The sequence below is a fragment of the Apis laboriosa genome, unplaced genomic scaffold, assembly GCF_014066325.1.
Source record: "Apis laboriosa isolate Shangri-la unplaced genomic scaffold, ASM1406632v1 scaffold12_cov154, whole genome shotgun sequence".
NCBI lineage: Eukaryota > Metazoa > Arthropoda > Insecta > Hymenoptera > Apidae > Apis > Apis laboriosa.
Window position 1 is genome coordinate 3,107,868 of NW_025221207.1, and position 22,312 is coordinate 3,130,179.

At 42.4% G+C, this 22,312-nt stretch overlaps 1 protein-coding gene across 9 annotated transcripts in view; it reads right to left on the reverse strand.

Annotated features, from left to right (window-relative positions):
* Positions 1-22,312, reverse strand: part of LOC122720579 (RNA-binding protein Musashi homolog Rbp6) — a 772,925-nt gene that overhangs the window by 126,341 nt on the left and 624,272 nt on the right. For all 9 annotated transcript variants that reach the window (XM_043947364.1, XM_043947367.1, XM_043947362.1 and 6 more), the window contains one exon: positions 10,400-10,448. In XM_043947364.1, the coding sequence (XP_043803299.1) occupies positions 10,400-10,448 (49 nt within the window). The remainder of the gene's footprint in view (positions 1-10,399; positions 10,449-22,312) is intronic.

Here is a 22,312-nt window from a genome sequence, read left to right on the forward strand (position 1 = left end):
GATCGTGTACCACAGATTTCCAAGATTGTCTTTACGATCACGATTTGTGTCACTGATGGCAAGAACTTTCGATTGTAATTTTGGGTAAAATTGGGCTGTGCGTGTATGTGCGTAGCTTGTTGGAATTTTGGACTCGAAAGATTCTTATCGAGTAATATTTCTTAAATATTCTTAAAAGAGTTCTTAATAATATTGAAAGCGTATACTCGATCGTGAAGAAGTTTTCAAACGAACTTTTAAACGCGGGATTAAAGTCGAATATGCATTTTTCCAATTATAGCGTGCGGTGGTGGAACAGTGGATAAGAAGACGGCGTGGGCGACGCTTGTAAATCCGCAGGCAAGGATTTACAAATCGAAACGCTTGGTAACGGAAGCGTTGAAAATTTCGTTGGAGCGGAAAACAAACGGAATACCACTTCCGTCGCTAGATTTTCCAGTAACCCTATTGCTTGTCGGTATATACACGACCCTCCCCCCCAAAGTCGACCGGATCTCATTGAATAGTAACGTGTACAGAAACGGTGTGTTTGCCGATGAATATTTATGCTTCTTCAGTCGAAACTTAACGAGAGAGAGAGAGAGAGAGAGAGAGAGAGAATCACAGTCGATTCGAGGATGCAATTCGCGCCGCTCTACTTGCCGTCTTCCGGTTCCAATTCCGATTCCGCCTAGTTGATTCCGACTTGGTGCCGTCGAGACCCTTGAATTATTTAAAGAAATTTCATTTATCGCAGCTTCGTGTATTCTCAACGCCACCCCTTATCTCCTATCCCCAGTTGTCGCGGCCGATCCACCCCTCCCCCACACCTGCCTCTACACAAACTCTATTTTCGCCTCTGGTTTCGCCCGGTATTTCTTCCCTTTCTTGCGCCGTCGACATTTTTCCCTCGGTAAGCGAGCCGAGAGCGCGACCTGCGGGGCCCGCTCCTCGAAATGCATGCATCTGGAACGACCACGCCTCGAGGGTGTCGGCGGCGCGGACAGGGGTTTCAGAAAAGAGGAATTGCGCGAAGCAGGAGGACGACGACGACGACGACGACTACGACTACGACTACGATGACGACGAGGACGACGACTCGAGAGGGCCACTTACGTTTGAATTTTAAATTCTCCCCTCTGGATGGAAGATTTTCCGGAGGCGAGGCACAGGAGGAGAGGAGGCGGAAAGAAGGAGGACACCTCCGCGATGGATTAAGCTCGCCGAAGCACGAACGAGACGAAGGGGTCAAGTTGGCTCGGATGAGATCAGCATTCTGGATAAGCGCAGACGGATGGAACGAGAAGGGTGGAGAAGGGAACGGAAGGGCCACGCGAGTAAAACTTGCACGAGAGAAAGAGATCTTCCTTCGGGAGAAGCGCTCGAACCGATCCACCCTTCCCTTATTCCCTCGCTTTTCAGATTCTTCCCCACCTTCGTCTATCAATTCTCTGTCTATCCCGCTCCCACCACCAACTCCCTTCTTCGATCCACCACCACATCGGCGGCTCTATATTCCAACGATTCTCTTTTTATCGAGCCGCGTTGAAAGAGCGGCGATAGATAGGGGCGGAAATTCGTGAGGTGGCGGTTCGATCCGATGGCGGTAGGTGCAGGGTCCACGAAATTGCAGCAGGGCCGGCTCGATTCAATCGCGCGAGAAACTCGCGCCGCTCTCGACGCTACCGTGACGAAGATGGAACGAGAAGTGGATGTGTGTGGGTGGGCGTTGGAGCGGAAACACGTTTACGTCTATGGGATCGTGGATTATGCGGCAGACGGGGCGGATTCGATGATAAATATGTTCGACTGTGCGTGGCCGGTGTGAGATGATACGAGGGGGAGGGAAGGCGCGAAATGGCGGTGAGAATGAGATTTCGAGAAAGAAATTGGAAGATGGAGATTTCGGTGGTTCGTTCAATTCGTGGAGCGTGCGAGAATACTATCTTTTCCATCCTACGGGGGTGGATTGATGGTGGAAGACGTGTAGAAGTATCTGATCCATTGAATCATATATATATGTGAATAATATTGATTCAAGAGTACGTAGTAAAGTAATCAGGCTAAGAAATAACATTTACATTAAAATATTCAAACTTTTCTATCTTCCGATAGAAATTAATATTAGAACTCAGTTTGTTAATCCCGATACTGTTAACAAAAATTTTGATCGAAAAAAATTCCTAGAATCGTTACATCTTCAATCGAACCGTGTTAAAAATACAATCTGTATTTTCATCGAATCAAAATTCTCTATAAACCAAAAAAAAAAAAAATCAATTACAACAAATCTTCAACAAATCTCCCTTCTCCGTTTCTGATAAATATGTAGAAAAAAACTTATGCTTCACCAGGAAAGGTAAGGAAGGAAATTCTTAACCGATCCTACCCTCGAGATTCCCTCGAGGATGCCCCCCTCCTGCGCTTCCGCTCGACGAAATTCGAGCACAATTTGTATCGTTCAGCGAGAAAAATATTAATAGAAGGGGAAAAGAGGGGTTGAAAGCGACGAAACTTAAGCGGCGGTAACTCGACGATCTCATATCGGTGGAGACGGGTCTTCGATGCAATCGCGCGCGAAATGCGCTCTGCGTCTGGCAGTTGGTTAAATCGGTGTACCTAGGCGAGAGGGGAGGATGGAGAGGGAGGGAAGATACGAGAGGAGAGGATAACGGTTGGAAGGAAAATCGCAGGAACGACGTGGAGAAAGGAAGCGAGGGAAAAGTGGCGGGGCCGTGTTTCAATATTTCACGATACTTTTCTCCTCCTCCTCTTTCTCTCTCTCTCTCTCTCTCTCTCTCTCTCTCTCTCTCTCTCCTCTTAACCACGCGACGATTCTCTTCGAAAGCGTATACGGTCGTAATGCAGGTGACAATTGGAGCGTGTCAATGCTCCATCCCGAGATTCCCGTAATAGAACGCTAGAGAAGAAAGAACCGGTTCTCTCTTCCTCTCGTGCACGGTCTCTCCTCCATCCAAAAATCGTCCGGATTACGTTATGCATGTCGTAACACCGACAGTCGCGTCTCCCCTATCCAACTGATAAAGATTCGCCATCCCGATCCGAGGAATCCGCTCCACAGACGCGGAAAAACTTAGGTCGTCCATGTGGAATCTCGAAGATCCATTTCATTTTCTCGGTGTCGCTCGCGAATTACGAATGGGATGAAGTTTGTTTTCGTGTTGATCGACTTTATTTTTTTTTTCTTTTTCTTCAGAAAAATAGAAGTATTCGAGAAAGATCGAAAGAGTGAAGCATTGTGCCGAGAGAAAAATGTTACTTGATAAATTCGATTGAACGGAAGTTTGATCTTGAAATATTTATCTGGAAATGAAGAAAATATGTTATTCTTGTTTCATCACTGGATGATGTTTCTTCTTCGTGATAAGATCGAATATATGAGATTGATAATTCATTGGGAAATTGTAAGATAGTCGGTCGATTACGATGAGTAGATTGAAAAATGTACGTCTCTTTGAATGAAGATACGAAGAAATTCAAGAAATTTAGACTCCATTTCTTTTGTCTATTCTACTAACAAAGATTTAGAGATATCATCTAAATAATAAAAACGTTCTCTCTTATTTCCATAAACGAGAACTTCTTACTCCTCGTCTCTTCCTTCTATCTTATTTTCTCAATAATCCCCTAACCAATTCCAAAAGAGTTCGGATTCAACCAGAGATCAGATAAAATGGAATCACGAGAATTCCTCTAGCTGACGAGACAAGAATTGTCTCGATAAGACAGGACAGTTTTCCAGTTTCTCGAAAAATCCTCATCGAATTCGAAACTCGAAATTGAAAGTCGTCGATAATTCTTGAAACCTTGAGGAAGAGACTGAAATAAGCAACCGAGAGATAACTATATATATAAAGATAAATTCGACGTCGATACTTTACACAGAAACGTAACGTCCACGATCATCCATCGTTCACAAAAGTTTTCCAACGAGCAATGGTTCGTTCGACTTCCGGAGTTTTCGAGATCCGCGAAACGAGATGTGCGAAACCCTGTTCCGATAACAGCGCCACGAGGCGTATATTCGCATATACGTTCGTTCCCAAAAGACGATGCCTTCAAAGTTTCTTTGGCCGATTAAAACGCGGCTGCCAAGAGGGAGGAAAAATATTTCGCGTAGCCGCGTGGAGAGAAAGAGAGAGAGAGAGAGAGAGAGCGAGATCTTTTCACGGAAGACGCGATATTTTCACGAGAGCTCGCATCGAGCTTGTGCACCGTGGGGAAACTTTTCGACATGCTTGGACGAATGCTGAAATTTTTTTAACTCTTCCGCGTCCCTTACCGACACGAGTATGTGCGTTTACGGCATATTTTTCAGAATATTCAACTTCCCTTCATCTATCTCTTTCCTCCTCCTCCTTCTCTCTTCAGAGAAACGAAAATAAAAAGTGATTACTTTTTACTTTTAATACTCGATGGTAAAATTAAAATTAAAATTATTTTAAGAAGAAAGCGATTCTTTTTGCTCTCGATATTCTTATTCCTTTAAAAATGTTAAGATTATCTTAGGCAAGAACAATTATTAGTTAACAAGATCCTGTTCTCCATAAGAGATATGTAAGACACTTTTCATCTCGTATCTATATATTTTTCTTTCGAAAATCAGCAACACCTTTTCCTCCCTCTTCAAACTCTCCCCTTTCTCACGTATCTCCCGTATATATATATATATACTTATACACTCACGAAACCATGAAACGAACGTTCCACGTACTCCCAAGATTCACATTCCGCAGTCTTATCGATCGCGGGCACGCAATTACCAATCAAGAGAGCCGGGGGGGAACGGGGAACTCTCCCGTGGAAATCAATCTCAGCTTTCCGCTCGACTACTCCGCCGATTCCACCACGGCTCGCACTGAAAGAGAAATAGAGAGAGAGAGAGAGAGAGAGACGAAGACGATCTTCACGAGTTGGCCACATTGCGCGTGGCTCGCAACAGAGAACCGAGAGCTAGAAACAGCTTGGAAACTATTCGAAAACCGATTCCCGGCTGGAGGGCGAGCGACCTCCAGCAACTATTCGGAGCAATGGATGGCGGCTCGAGTGCATACGTGGGGCGGGTTTAAAGCCGAGCCACGAAGGTTTACCGCGCGTCATGCGAGTTGGCCCTGAATCGCGAATTTCTGCGCGCCGGGAAACGGACGCCCGCAACGGGCTTCCGGATCGTCTGACGCACCCGTGGCCGGGATTACGTCAAACTGGCATAACGCGTCCAGCTGGTCGCCAAACTTCTCCAGACTTCTCGTCGAGATTCTCGTCCGTGGCGTTTAGAGGGAAAGCAGGAGAGGTGATCTAGGATGGTTGCATCCAAGACATTGGGATTCCGTGCTTCGTTAAAGTCGAGGCTGTCTTCTCTTGCGAGGACTTGAGATTTCGCCCAAGTTCGTCGCGAAGAATTTGTTGGAGAGGAGTAGATAGAAAAGGACAGAGAAGATGTGCAAGCGTCGTTTTGAATTTTTCGGGATGGAACTTTGGAACGTTGCTTTCGCACGAACAAGAAGAAATTTGACAAGGAATCGACTCGATTATTGATCGGGCGAATCTTTCAGCTTTCGTCGTTTCAGAAGAATGGAGAATACAAGTGGTAGTTTTTAACGGAAGAAGAAAAAATTTTTACGTTTTAAGAAGAAATCGATTTCAAGTTTCTCTCTTGAATCCTTTCTCGTTGATTTCGAAGAGCTATAAGTAGCTCTTTGTTGAGAAGATTTGAAAGTTGTGGATTATTATCGCGAAGAAATTGCTCGTCCAAATGTGTAGCGACAAGATAGGTGAGTAGACAAAGATATAAGAATGTTATTTTGAATTTAGAGTGGGTTAGTCAGCTCAAAAACAATTTAACAAGAGATTTGGCATTTGATTTCCAGTCACGTATATTTGACAAATGATTGCGTTTACGAATCTTTGTTTAACCAAATTTCTTTCGACATTTCTAAACACATCCTTTTATAGATACGCAACATCGTTTCCAAAAAATCTCTGAGAAATTTTCAAAGGGTCGTTCTTTAAAAAAATTAAATTCTCGTCCAAATGATTCTACGTTCAAATTATCGTTCAACTTTTATATATTTTTTCCCCTTCTTCGTACTCTCCATATAAGATAAGCCGTAGCTTAAGACAGACGTCGTAAAACTTCATGTTCCGAGTCGTTAACGTCCATCCACGAAGTTACGATCCCGGTACACCGCGTATCCGAAAAGGAACGATCGTGGAACGTCTCTATAAAACGCAATCCGCGCGATTTCGATCCTCCTCGAGCAACGAGTCGAATCTCCTCGATCGCCGTTCATGCAAAAGGAAACGAGGGATTCAATGACGATAGATAGAAGACGACGACTCGTCCCTTTGACGCGCGCGTTCACGCATGAGAAAGCAGCAGTCTTCTTTTCGACTATCGCCGTAGGTGGGCAATCAAGAAGGACCGTGGAAACGGGTCTGACCGTTCCAAGAACACATACGTTTCCGAGCAATGCGCCACCAATTTGTGATACACGAGCAAACGCGTACATACACTGGACCGTCCATATAAACCCAACAGCACGTGTAAACATACACGTGCACCTTTATCCAAAGTATATATATATATATCCTAATATGCACGTACCATGTTCTATCTATCCTATACGTATACTCGTGTTTACGTGGGTGCACGCGAGTGTGCCCTACTACGTTCGTACGTGGACGAAGCCGGCAAAGCTACGGAACCGTGGCTCGCCTCAGCCTTATAGATGCCTTCTCCTCCAACCCCCCCAACGTAAGGGTGGAGCTCACGAAGAGAAAATCCTTTGGCCAGCGAAGCTTGGATAATCGCGCCTCCGAGCTATAGTCGCGCCTGTTCGCCGAAGAGAGGCTACCCTGGGGTAGAGAGAAGAGAGGCTACCCTGGGGTAGAGAGAAGACACGCTTTGCTGCAATTGCACCGGCTGCCCATCCGCGTGGAAATCATAGCTCGCTGCGGGACTCGAAATTGTCCGGAAACACTCGGATTCTTCTTTCACCGGGGGCTGATGGCGGTGGCGAAAAGGGTATGGGTTCAACTTCTTCGGGGATTTGAAAAGTAAAGGGGTCGACGACGATATTCTCTCTCTCTCTCTCTCTCTCTCTCTCTCTCTCTCTCTCTCTCTGTCTGTCTCTTTCTCTCTTTGTAATTCCACGAGCAGCTTGGAATTGGTCCTCGTAGCGCGAGAGAATCGGATCTGGGTTAGGGAGCGGCGTGGAACGACCTTGAACAAACTACAGTCGTTCCCGTCACTACGATTATCGAAGGGACGATCTTTGGACACGGTCGATGAGGATGACACTCCCTCTTCGTGCCGAGATCGACATATGTTTCGTGATTTCCAAGCATATCGAGGGGAGGTTTCTTGGTTAGATTTCTATATCGACGATTTTAAACTATTTATCTTGGGAACTTGTGCTTTATTCAACTTGAAACTTGAATAAATGTTCCTTTGCGCGGTTGAATATCGATCGATTTTCGAAATGTCGAAATATAAAAGAATTTCTCAACTCCGCGAATCTCCCAAATTTTTGTTCGCATTTTTGTTAAATGATACACGAGTGAGAAAAGAAAAAATTATGGAAACAAAGAAACTCGAAGGAAAATTTCCAAAACTGGGAGCGCGATAAAACGAAACGAAACCGAGCGAAAACAAGATCCATCCGTTTCGTTGATCGCGTCCGAGCCCGCGTTGTATCCGCGAATCATCGTTCGAGGGTATAAATCCTCGCGGATAATCCCCTTAGGGGTCAGGGACCGGTTACGGAAGCGCCATATTGTGAAATCTGACGGAGAGAGCAGCGAGGTTCGAGACTCGTCCAACGTTGGATGGTATTAGATGTCATCGCGAGAGAGATTACGCGCCGCTTTGAAAGAGCCCTCTCGCCATCCCTCCTTTCCTTCTTTCCTCTCTTCCCCCCTCCTTCTTTCACCCCTTCGCTCCCTCGCCTCTCCACAACCTTTCTTCTCCGGAGGTGCACCGCTATTTCACCTATACACCGGCCTTTCCTCGCCGCCGCCTCTTCGAGAACGTTTGTCGAGAAACGCGCGTTCCTTCCCCGGCGAACAACCCCTGTGGCATCGAAGGGAGCCAGCTCTCATATCCCATTTGCCCCTATTTTTCATAAGCGATATTAGAATCTATCACCGAGACCCGGCAGGCACTCCACTCGAGAGCAGAGGGGAGAGGGAGGGGAAGGGAGGGAGACGAATCGAGGACCACGGAGGGTGGAGGAGAGAAGGGGGAGGTCGGATACCGTTAAAAAAAGATGGAGAGGCACCGACGATTATCGGTCGGGTGGGGTTGCCTCGATCGCTGACGATTATCGACCCCCATTCAACCGACGACGTGAATGGATCCAGACCCTTTCCATTTCGTATTATGTCTTCCTTTTCTATCTGTCTCTACCTCCGCTTGCTTCTAAGAGATGGCGAAAGTTGTATCCCTGATATTTCATTCACCCAGACTATGGATCGTCTAGGATCGATGAATCGGATCGATCCTCCTTTCCTCCCTCCGAGTGGTTTTGATCTTTGCGAATGTTTCGTATGGATTAAAATTAATTTATTTTGATTATTATATATATATATAAACAGGTGAAAAGTGATATTTTCATCCTGTATTGTTAACTTTCAATATTGATTGATTAATCGTATTTCGCAATATAATATTATTTCCAATTATTTCAATAAAATAATTCAAATTGAATATCACAATACGATGTTAACAATCGTCGACAGTAATTTATATCACGAATTGCTGGTGTTGAAATAATCTTCCATTGCGAGAAATTCAAAAAAAAAAAAAAAAAAGAATTGGTTTCGTAACTATTCGTGCGCTGCTTATCTCCCGATCTACAGCTATCATTTCGCCAAAACGGAAACGTGGAGTGCCGCGAAAGACATTCGGAACGACCTTCGACCACTTGGAAAGAAAGAGCACGATAACAGATGGTGTTATGCAAATCTCGAACAACCTTTCGCCTTCCTATTTTCTCTTTTTCGCTCGATCGCGGCCGCTATTTCTTCTAATCGAGCCGCTATGAATTTACATTTTTCGTACTTTTCCCACAGCGGGCCAAAATTCCTCCGCTCGTTTGTACACGTGATACGAGGGCCGGATGTAAATGCTACCCGTTTCGATTCCTGGCACGCGCCCCCCTCTTTTATTCTTTATGTTAATCGCACCTGAATAAAAGTCTGCGTAACCGGACATCGTGATCGATCCTACGCGTGATAAGATTCGATAAAATTCAAAGAGGCTATTCTCAAAAGTTCCCTGAAATTCTAACTGAAAATCGATAATACAGCGTATTATTAAGTTTTTATAAAACATCAAATTTAGAATGATCTAATTATTCTTAATGTCTTCAAGTTTATAAAATATTGTACGACATTCGAGAATCATAGATATACTTTTTTCTTATTTACTATCCAGTAAAAAAAAATATTTTAAACGCGAAACTACGTTCCTTACAAAACATACAAAATTCCTATGTCCAGTCGCGTTACTAAGAATTCACACAAAAAAAAAAAAAAAAAAAAAAAAAAACGAATACCTTTATCGCAACAAAAATTCAATCGCAAAAATATAGGATCCGATCCTCCCGAGAAATTCCCCGTTTTCGACAAGAAACGATCTAATTTCGCGGCAACTATTTAATAAATCACCCTTCTCTCGGAAACGAGAAAAATTTCAGCCGACCGACCGGCCGATGTCTTCCGACCTAACCGTGTCGGTACCAAGAATTTTCCATCGTTTCCACGAAAATTCCGATACGATATCCCTCCCGTATCGTCCGTATCGGATGAAAAACACGGGGGAAATTTCCCAGCTGACGATCCCTTCTTCCTTCTTCGACCGTTTCTTCGTCTTCTTAAGCACGGAAGAATTTCGGCAAGAAAGGAGGCGGACGCGTGTTTCGCGCGCCCGTGAATCGCACGCAATCACCGCCGTGATTAACGAGCCGATTGATCGCCGCGTCAAATTAATGTTATTTATCTTCGACTGGATCGAAGTTGGCGCGTTGGCGTCGCGCGTATTACCGTAATTACTAATTATAGTTTCGAGCCAGCCTCGTTAATTACCCGTTCTCGTGGATGAAACGCGCGAGTGAAACACCGGCTATTATTGACTCGCTAAATAGAGAACAGTCTCGGCCATATTTTCAGCCGTATTTGCGCGCCGCGGGAAACTTGCGTGCCACGCACACACTGCGTAACGAAATTTCGCCCGCGGACAAGCGACGTCAGCAATCGTATGGCGTGAAACTCTGACGTTTTAACGATCGCCGGTGATTAAACAGCAATTAACGACCTGGCTGGTATCGGATTATTGCTGGCCGGATCGATCTATCGCCCCCTTCACTCCGCGGAGAAGAAAAATTTTTTTTCCACTCACCTCTGTGCCTGTTGGTCTGTTTGTCGAACATCAGCATGGCGTCCTCGATCTGTAATTCGAATTGAAACGAATACGTCAGTCGATTTTGAACGAGAATTATTGATTTTTACAAAAATAATCGGTCGTATTTAGGGATGATATTTGTTTGAAATTTGTTATTTTCATCGTATGCTTAAAAATTGACCGAATATTTTTGCAAGTATGTGTACATAGATCAATTGAGATATAAAATTATAAAATTCAATTTAGCTGAGAGTTTTAAGTTTGAATAATATAACACGTGCTCTATTAATCAATAGTAAAAACGTCACAAGAACGGGGATAAAATTTTCCGCAGATTTTCGGAACAAAAGCGTACGATCGCGTTACAAACAACGCGCGATAAATGTGAGGGATGGGAAAAAAAAATAAGAAAAAAGTAGAAGCGAGGCGCAACAAGACGTCACAACTTAACGTCATAAATTAGTAGCGACCCTTGCCTCGCCTCTACTGAGAAAACAATCCCTCCTCTACGTGTCGGGAGTCTAAAGTGGCGGCGCGGCGGTGGCAAAAGGCGTTACGGATCATAAACAAGAGACTGGCGAGAAACACCATGCCGAGAACAGGAGGTGACGACAAATTTCGCAAGAAAAATTAAAGCAATACGATCCGAAGACACGTAAAATTCCAAGACCAATTGTCTCAATCTCCCTTCCTGTCCACCCTTCGATAAAACCGAGTCGATAAAATTTTTCCTTCCGAACCAATTGATAATGATAATAAAAAAAAAAAGAAGAAGAAGAAGAAGAAGAAGAAGAAAAAAGAAGCAACGATCCAATAGTTTCAGGATCGAACGTTAACCTAACCCTCTCGAGCGAACGGGGATGGGTGGTTAGGGTTAAAACCCCGTCGAATCAGAGATAGGATCGCTTGTATTCTTGCCGGAAGTACATGTGTGCCGTAAAGCACAGCTGGACCGAGATTTACGAAGCGCGCCACCGAGAAAGGCGTAGCGAGGGGATTGAGAATAGCAGGAGTTAGCAGGGAGAGGAAGGGAGGGAGGGAGTGTACGACGGGGGTGTGTTGTCGGTGAACCAAGTGCGAGAGAGGGAAAGAGGGAGAAAGTGGAGAAGCGTAGGGGGGGAGGCGGGAAGGCTACTAGGATTTATGGGACAGGAGAAACAATAGGGATTACCCCCCCCCCTTTCATCCCCCTTGTTGCCGCCCTTTCGAGCCCGGTTCCCCGCTTTGTTCCTTTCCCACTTCCTGCGAAAGGACCGCAAGCACGAAACGACAAAAGTAGCGGCCTTGCTCCACCAACACGTGAGAACGACACGCTGGTGGAATTATACACCAGCGAGAGAAGGAAGAAGGAGAAGGAGGAGGAGGAGGAAAAGATCAAAATCGAAAGCGGGAGAGGAACACATGATAATAACAAGGGAGATGAGGGAAAGGAAAGGGGGCAGGAAAAAAAACCGGCGGCGGTCTCGTAACGAGGGATGTAAATATTAGATTATGCGATTATGCATTCGATGAATTTGGCGAGGGGACGACAGTTTTCCATCCGTCAATGGCCGCGTGTAATTCCGTTTACCATCCACGGTGAAAGTAACAAGCCGCGTTGATTTAGAATACGCCACGGGAAAATGTTGGTCAATGGAAGTAAAAGTAAGCGTGTGTTTTTCTTTGAAAGGGGGAAGGGGGGTGGATTGAAATTAATCGGTCGGAACGAAGGGAATTCGATAGGAATTCGAGCGAAAATTTTGACTATCATTGTTTCGAGTATTTGCTGGTAATTGAAATAAAAGCTTTTTTTATATAAATATAGGGTAAATGGGACAAAGAAATAATACAAATTAAATCGGAAATTTTGATCCCGGATATTTGGATTATTAAAATGTTTTTAATACGATAGAAACGATTGGAGAAGGGTTGTGGATAAACTGGAATAATTATATATAATTATATAAAGTTGTATATCGTTATCCGATTTGGAAAAAAGGCGAACCGATCGTATTTATTATCCGAGATTTTCGAATTTTACAATTTAATTGTAATTAGTATCGAATGTACGTTAGAAAATTTGGAAATTTTTTGAGCACAAACACATTTCAAAATTGTCATATTTACGAGGGAAAGAGATTGATACGGAGACATTTATCCGCGCCATCCTCTGTATTTGAGACCCTGCCGCTCTCGACGCAGAAGGTTTGTTTGAATATCGTTAACTGTTTCACGGACGCGACACGGGGGTTGAAAGCGAAAAAAGCACCGACCAACAGTTTGTTCGTCGAGACTACAGCTAACGAGAGAGCAGTCACGTGTAAGGTTTACAGACGAAGTAGTGTCTTCAATGAAGAATGACTCAAAGCGTGATCGTTTTATCGTGGGACCTTTTTCCTTTCTTCTCGCTTTCGAGAAGAAAGGAAGAAAAAGAAGGAGGGAGAAGAAAGAAATTAACGCGAACGAATCGATTCTTTGAGGATGGTGAAACGTGTCCTCACATATCTCGGAGATGATGATTATTCATCGAAATAATTCACGTTCTGTTGCTTTGAAAGTCATACCAAGGAATTGAGTCTCTTAGACAACATTCGTCCTGTTTTTTACTTTCAAAAGAAAGAGTAATATTATACTTCTAAAAGAAGGGTTGAATGAAAGAGAAAGAAAGAGAGTGAAGCTTTTAATAAAAACAGAGGAGGTATCGCAGCGTGAGGGAAGACTGACACCAGGGACCCCTTCGCCATCGTCAAGTCTTTGCCTTCTCCCGCTGTTTTTCACAAAGTGTACGTCTTTCCATTATTTTTCTTGTTGTTTTTCTTCTCTCTCTCTCTCTCTCTCTCTCTCTCTCTCTCTCTCTCTCTTTCTCTGTCACGTACACCTTTATTATTACTAACACACGGTGTGTTTTTGCCAGTTAAATCAAAGTCTCGACATTCTTTCGTTTGACGATCCTGGATTTTTCTACCTATCGAAAGATTTCCCTTCTTTAGCGAATAATATCGATTAAATGAGATAAAGGCGAAGTTCTGCGTGGTGTAAGAACCCGTAACGCCAACACGAGATCCTATTTGATAATGTATCCATGAAAGAAAGTTTAAAGGGAATGATTCGTGGGTGGGTTTCACGTAAAAATAGACGTCTGAATAATCGATAGACGTGGGACGCGAAGCGAGGGCGGCGAACACGAAAAGGGGATGATTCGATCTCTCGAAGTAGGAAAAACGATATACAATTCAATTCGATGAAAGCCAAGATATTCCAATGCAAGTGGAAAACAAAAGATTAAGCTCCACACCGACATGGATTAATAAATATTTGAAATGTAATTTAAACGACTCGAATAAAATCGTAAAATCAAATTTTTAATTCGACGGAATTATTAACTGAAAGAAAAGTGAGAGAATCGGGAATAATTTCTTATTGTATTTTCTTTGTTATAATTTTTTATACGTAATTGGATAGCTTTCCCTTTTTTTATTATGTGAATTAATTAAGATTAATTAAGGATCTCTAAACCGCATTATTCCAAATTTAATATTTCCTACAAAGTTTATCTTTTTTCTTGATGAAAGTAAAACCGCGTAATTTCTATCATTATATTAAAAAAATAAAAAATTTCGCGGATTGCAAGGAGACTTCTTTGCACAGGTGTAATTAAAAATAAACACTCGAAATGAAACAATATAAATTCTTAAAAGATACTTCGGCCTCGAGGTTGATCCCTTTGATCATTCCAATATCTGGTTAGTCGCTCGGTGTTCCGTTAAACAAAGAAAATTGTACCACATTTCCCCGACGCGAAATTATTTCAACTTTTCTGCTCTTTTGCCTCTTGCCGGCCCACGTAATATCCTTGGGGCAAGAATGGCAAAACCCTTCCCGATATACTTTGATGTCCTCAAGTTGTTCGACGGAATCAGCCCCCGGCTTCGACTCGTTGAATCGATATTAATCTCTCTCTCTCTCTCTCTCGGATTGTTCCTCATGATTTTCTTCTCGTGCCTTCGCGCTCAAGTTATTGCATTCTCATTTAAGCGACAATTACACGAAACATTTCGTCGATTTTTAACGGAATTTTTTCACCGAGTATAAGATTACAATTTACGAAATATCATGGTTTAATAAAAATAACTAATTAATATTTAGACAATTAATTATTGAGCAATCGAAGTTAGAATCGATATTAATAATTCGTGGAAATATCAAACATGTTAATTTTCATTTTAATTACAACACGTAAATTTTTTTATGTGCATATAAAACACACGATTGAAAATATATTTTTAGTATCGAAAGTTAATCGGGAAACCGAGATATTTCGCATGCACGAATTCTGAAAATAATTACTCCATCGTTCGATAAATTCTTTCCATAAAATGATTATAGCCGTTCCCAACTGTGAAATAATGATTACATATAAAAAAAAAAAACATATGTGGAAATCTTTTATCAATAAAAAATAGTAAGAGAATAATTGCCCATTCTACATAATCAAGAAACACAACTAGGAAACTTTAAACTCTTCCCATTCCTCGTGATTTCTCATAAATATTCCCACGAAATAATTTTATTATAATAATCATCCCCCCCTCCCTCCATCATTCGTTTATTTCGCGGACAATGAACAAATTAATAACGCGAAGAAATAACGCCGTCCTAATAGGATTTAAAGCGACGTCGCAATTTCTCTCTGGCTTTCACCTTCCCACGCGGTTGATGCACAAACGAACAATACCGAAAAGGTTATGGGGAGGGAAGGGAGGAAGAGGATACACGGAGGGAAGAAGGATACGCGAGGCAGGGTTGTTGTCCCCGAGGAGCAATCGACTTCTGGCGAGGTGTACCTTATTACAAGTTCGATTCTAGTGGTTACAGCTCTCGGTGGACCGTGTTGTAGATTGCTGTCTTACGAGTCTCGCCCTTTCCACCCTTTCCACCCTTCGAAGACGCGCACACACCTCGTATCACACACCGCGCCACCTTCCTTCTCCTTCTTCCGCCTCCGTCTCACCCTTGTTTGGCGAACTAATTTGAAAGGGGCGGGCCAACAACTGGGTCAAGAGTGTACCCTTTGCGCCGACTTTTTGCATTTTACCCTTCCTGACATTTGCAACAAAGTTCTTGGGCATGGGGCGTCGTCGTGGTTGGTAATCGGTGACCTCCAATTATCGGGCGCCTAGCCAACGATGTCGCGAAGAATTATTGTACGGTTTCGAAAAATAAGAGATATGGGCGAAATCGGAGGGCGGGGGCATTTTACGATGTTTGTACAACGTTGTTGAATCAACGTGTTAATCGATTCGCGTGGTTTCCGCTGGATTTTATTCCGTTATTTAATGCTCGACCGGTATCGAAATCTCTGTCGTGGAACCCGATCACGCGAATAATTCGGAATTTTTATAGAAATTTTACCGAAAATATGAAGCACGATTTGTACAACAATCGTCGGAATAATACCATCGCGTCACCAGTGGAATAAGATAATATACGATCAGATATTCGTTCTACTCGTGCACAATATTAAATCTTTTCGCAAGATTGAAAGGATTATTTCAAAGGATTAAAAAATATTCCAGTATCGACATTTCAGTATCTCGCAATGCGGATTATTTACGTATGCGGATCCCATCCGTTCGGAAACGTTTCCATTTAAATCCTCGCGGTTCAAGAAGCCGATGCGTCGACAGGATAACCTAATCGATTCCCGCAGGAAGACCGTAATTGCATTTACGGAGACGAACGAAGTATTCTAAAATAAACACCACCGTAGAAACGCTCGAGCTCGCCCTCCCTCGTCTCGTGAAAGGTTTCCCGCTTTTTTTTTTTTCTTCTTTCGTTCACTCTTTTTTTCTTTTTCCTCCTCCTCTCCCTTTCTTCTCTCTTCTTGTACCACCAGCGGCTCGTAAAACGACGTGGATTTAAACGAAACGATACCCCGGTTTACCCCTCCGGTAACAGAAGCGCCGCTATACACAAGCAGCTCTAGGATTTCCAAAGAATGCTATGCTTCTCTCCGTCCCTCACCCTTCCTCCTCTCCTGCTTGCTCACTTCCTGTTCCCGTTCACTTTCTCTTTTCGTTCTCGATTTTAGAGGATTTTTTTTTTATTGACTATCGACGAGGGTAAAAGCGAATCAGCAACCAGGGATTTCGAGAAGTTCTCCCTTTTTTTCCCCATCATTTCACGTTCGCGCTTTTCTGCATACGAAAATTTAGTATTAATTGTATTGAATCTTGTTCGTGATTATTCTGAAGGAGAAAACTTATCGACGTTCATCGAAAAATATACCACGAAGAAAATACGATTCCAAGAGATTTCTATTTTTCTTCTATTTCATTCATTCGAAATCGAACGAGAAAAAAAGAGCGCGAATAATTTTCTACTTTCCTGAAAATAATTCCTGAAAGTAGAGTTTCGAAGAATTAACTTTTCAGAAAAGAGGGAAAGAATGCAATCGCATGCGTGAAATGGAAGATCACGAGAGAAAATAATTCTAGGGAGAAAGCGGGGATTATTGAACCATGAGCAATCACTTTAGAAAGTTTGGTATCCGGAGGCGGCGAGACCCGGGGTTTGGCAAAGTTGATTCTATTTCAAAATTGTCCCTTAGCGGCACCCCGAGACCATGAATGTTACAATGAGTCGCAGTCGGGACAGCGAATAATTCCACGCAGAACATCATCTGCGACGACTCTCGCGCACAATCAAGAGAATTCGGTTAGCGACAACACACTTTTGATGCGATTTGATGAAACGAGAATTTCACTCTGTCGCTATTCTCTTTGCCCGCAATTATTTGAAACGTTGTTAGATGTTAATAAGATAAGGTTCTAAACGGAACGAGGATAAGTTATGCTGTGTACAGGACAAACTTTCGGTATAATCAAACACCAACTTTTGAACGTTGATCCATCCCAGAGAGAGGATCTCGTCTTTGAAAAATGTGCAGACACACAGAAGAGTTTTTTTTTTTTTTTTTAAGTGTTAATTCGTCGTGATTCGATTTCTTCTTTTTTCTCTCTCTTTCTTTCTCGATTCCCTCTTCTTCCATCTGATTCTATCCTCGTCCTCCTCACTAAAAAATCGTATTTTTCCTTTAACAGCACAGTTCAAGATTCACTCACCTGATCTTTCGTCAGCCTTTATCGAGCCACAACGCTCGAAGATCCGGCAGATTATTTACGTTACCTCGTTCAATTACGCGCAGCCTTTGAAGCCCATTAGCGTTAATTGAATAAAGTTTTCATCGAGGTACCATTAAATTAATACCGGTGCAATTAAAACCGGCGGGCCAAGTGTTTCCGTTTCCTCTTGAACGAAAACCTCCCCTATATTTCGGCAACCCATTTCGAAATTGCCTCTCCCGTTTAATTCTAATAATACACGGATTCCCCAATTTTTTTCTCGCATTATAGAGATCCTCGCCGAATTATTTTCTATCGAACCGACCGAATAATGGCACATTTTTTCCCTCCCCCTTTTCTTGTTCTCCTTGTTCCAAGGTTATAAGAGAGTGGCATTTAATCAAACTTGACTTAACGTTCTAGAACAGTGAGCCTTCTTGATTGCGAATGCTTTCTTTCTTCTTTTTCTTCTTCTTTCTTTTTTTTTTTTTTTGCTCGTTCATTTTCATTCCTTCTTTTGCCACTTCGTTCCCGTGGATCGTTCGTATGAATTATAATTGGCCCGGCGCGCTTCGATCGATTGGATGAAATGCAATAATAATAATAATAATAACAATAATAATAATAATAATAATAATAATAATAATAATAGGGTCGCTGGCGTTCGCGAAATTTTTCGATTCAATAATACACGACGAAGAGGCTAAAATATACCGCGTATACCTAATTGAACGGCGTGCACCGATTTCTCTTCCCCTTCCCCGCCTCCGCTATTTTCTTTTTTTTTTTCTTTTTTCTTTTTTCTTCTTAGATGTAGAAATAATAATTATCGACGGGTGAAAGAGTTGGAGTTGTAAGCCAATGCCGAGCCAGGCTCGACACGAAATAATAAATAAATCGCCGCGATAGAGAAAACCGGTTGCCAGGTTAATTTGAGAGGCGCGCCAATTAGAATTTTTCCGATCGCGTTGGTAAAAACATAATAATCGCAAAGCGCGCGACAAAGGGGATAAAAAGCAATGTGCACCGGTGACGCGGTTTTTAATGAAATATATATACATATATAGGTATAACGTTTATTTCGTTTAATTATTTCCATCTTTGTTCGATTTTAATTTTAAGAAAATCGCGCGTACCCGATGTATGTGTATGGGTAAAGTAATCAACATTTTCTCTATCGTTGGAAAAAAGAGAAGAAATATAAGTAAAATATATATGTTGAATTAAAATTAAACGAGAAAATACGAACCTCCACCCCAAAGAATATATCTTCTTAACTTCGATATTAATTATAAATTTTATAAATCATGCGCGATAAAATAAAATTTCTTCTTCTTCTTCTTCTTCCTCTAAAAATGAAACATCATTGGAATTATCGCCAAGAAAATTTCATATCGAGAAATTATTAATTAACAAATTAACGCAATAACGATACCTCTCGGGAACAACTTTCACCACCATCCCCCGTAACCTTCCAACCGGAGCGCATCCCTCCCGTAAACAGATCCCTCGCGAAGCAACGTGCAGATGCAACGTCCCCACACCGTACACGAATATCCTTTCATCGATACGTTCCAATTCTCCATCCCCCCACTCGAAACACGTTCGCCGAACATCTCGCGCGAGCTTGAAATAACGAAGTACGGGATCGAGACGCGTGTACGAGAAAATTCGTCTAGTTGCGGCGCGCATTCGAGAATTAAATAGAACCGAGTCCCTCCCTCCCCGACTCATACCCCGTGATTCTTTCTCTTTCACCGTGGCGAAAAAAGGTAGGGAGGAAAAAAGAAGAAGAAGAAAAAAAAATGGGATGGAAGAGAGGGTGGAACGTAGACGGAGAGCGTCTGGCCACGTTAGGCAGAGAGCGTACGCACATCTCACATAATTTTCCGCGAAAGTTTCCGGCGCTCCGTGCAGGCATCGTTCAGCTTAAATTCATTTTTGAGCACCCTGGCTCGGGTTTCCACATCTGCGTGCGGAACTCGTTTCGTTTCTGCTCCCCCCCTCTCTCTCTCTCTCTCTCTCTCTTACTTTCTCGTTCCGCTGGCTCTGTTTCTGTTCCGCTCTTGTCCTCCATTCCTCCTTTCGCCGACTTCATCGGCCACGACTTGAAAGGTAAACTCGGCTGTTTCGCCGAGCTTTTTCATCGGAACACGATTTTCTCTCTCTCTCTCTCTCTCTCTCTCTCTCTCTCTCTCTCTGTCTCTCTCTCTATGCCGGCAACCGGGAAATAAGAGATCCGAGCACAGACAGATCTGGTTATCCAAGCAAGTTTTTTTTTTCTTTCTAAGGAAACGTCGATATGGTTTTCCTAACTCGCACTGTTAATTGACAAATGATATAATTTTTTTTAGAATAATATATCGAGGAGATTACCGATGGATTTTCTACTTACTAAGAGTGATCTATCGTCTATCTGTATTACCTTAATATTTCGTTTCGAATCGTTTAATTTTGGAAAGTGGAATGGAAGTCTCTTTTATAGATTACTCTTTATTTAGAATCGTATACTTGATAGAATGATAATTCCATTTTAAGCAGAATATTTTATTCGAGAAATTATATTTACTGCTAGATAACATCGAAACGAGATAATATCTTTTTCTATTAGACAGTGGAACATTAATAAATTGAATCAATAACAATAACGAGATTATCACAACGTATATAACCACGAATCTTTTATTATAAAACAAATAATTCCTCTTGTATATAAAATACAGCGTGCAAAATATTAGAAAAGGTAAAAGATATCTACAAATTATCTAATCTATAAATAAATTGTGACTCTGAAAAGATATTTCACCACACTTTCACCTATCTGAGAAGAATAACAATATCCCTCCAAATCGCTCGAGACTTGCCACACTTCGTATATTTAGGATAACAAACTACCCCTGTATAAATACCCTCTCGATAACCCACGAGGGATACTAAAATTTCAATTCCACGTTCGACCTTCGTCAAACAGATATCCTTCCTTCGTTCCTCGAATCCCTCCGATAAGATGGCGCGATCGTTGAAACCAGGCCAACGCTCGCTAATTCCGAGGAAGCGACGATCTTTCCCTGCCCCATGGATGTCGATGTCACCCTCCTCCCCTTCTCTCCCTCCACCACCCCTACTCCCCCTCTTATTCGCGAGCATCTCGATTCCGAATAATGATGCGGAACAGCGAGGCAAGGGATAGGGCAGCAGCGGTGAGCAAAGAACTTAAGTAGCTCTCGCAAAGAGATGCGAGGGGAGATGCAGGAGGGGTTGATCCGTTTATTCAGCGGCACGTAAGCCGGCTTCGGCTTTCGTTCGCCGACTGGAAGGGCGCGGTAAACTTTTCCACGGAAAATTCGATGTTTCGAGCAAACAAGCAGCCGCCAGCCAGCAGGAACGACTATCAATACACGTCGGCGAGTGTCGTTCGATGCCGGATCGATAGCCCGTAACGTTGTTCCCTGGAATAAGAGATCCCCTGCCGGCTGGAGGAGAATCTAGCGTCGATCGTTTTCTTTTTTTCTTTTCTTTTTTTTCTTCTCTTCTTCTTCTTCTTTTTCTTCTTCTCGCGGGGATTACTTTTCAAGGGAGGGAAGGGAAGAAAACGAAAAAGCAGGGACGAAGCGTGGGGGATGGGAAGCAAGTTGGTGGAATCCCCTCGGTTTCGGTTTCCCCGTTGAAACGAGCTTCATGCACCGTTCCACAGGGTAATCAAGCCACGACTAATTATTCCAATGTAATTCCGAAAGTTTATACAAGCGGTTTAAAATCGTAATCAAGCGAGATGCGAGAGCGAACGAAATCTCCGATTATCCCGCGTTTCCTTGGATAAAATTGGGTGAAGTCTGTTCGGGTTATTTTTCGTGCAACGTTCTCGAATATAATTATACGCGTTGGAATTATATCTCAAGCGAGATGATTGCTATCGCGAGTGGATGAGAAGTTGAAATTAAAGAAAAAAAAAAAAAAATGTGAAAAAGCGTGCAAGTTGTTTGGGATGGCAACTCAAGATACACTATATATATATCTAAAGGTTATCTAAAGCAAGCGAGGTAAGTATGAAAGAATGTGTGTCCTGGTTTAGTTTCTGAGAAAGTCGTTCTTGCGTAATTCTCAGCGTTCAGAGATGCGCGCTTTATTAATCTTTCAAAGATGTTAACGACGTCCTTTTATCGTTGTAAAAAAATATCGTAATTCGGAGAATTTATTTCATGAAAATCTCGATCGATTGTCAACAAGATTGCGCATTTTCTCGAATTCATTATTAAGAAATAATGGTTTCGGTTTAAGCGAGGGGAACGTGATGGTTATGTGACGGGAGAACTGTCAACCGGAACGCAAAGATTTAATATCGTAGTCAGATGAATTCCTCCAGAAACGATTTCGTACTTTCAAGATTTGATATGTAAGAAGTTTGTGCCAATCGCATTTCTCGTTGACATCTTATGACTTCTCATCATCGTCTCGTTCTTTTTCCTTTTTACGAGGCGAGAATATTTCTTTTCTTTATCGTAAAAATTGAAAAAAATAAATCTAAAATCTGAAAATTAGAAACAGTACATCGAATTCCAATAAATCATCAATCGAACGAAATGGAAGATTTTTTTCATCAACGATATGAGAAACATCCATCCTGAATATATATATATTTCTACAAACAAACTATTCGACGACTTACTATTTAAAAAAAAAAAAAAAATTGCAACGATAAATCAACGCTTTCCTATTTATCTATCCTCTACTCAAACTGTGTATTATTTTTACTTTTTCAGTTTTCGCGCAATTTGCGCGTTTCTCGACCAACATCTCGTTCCCGGCA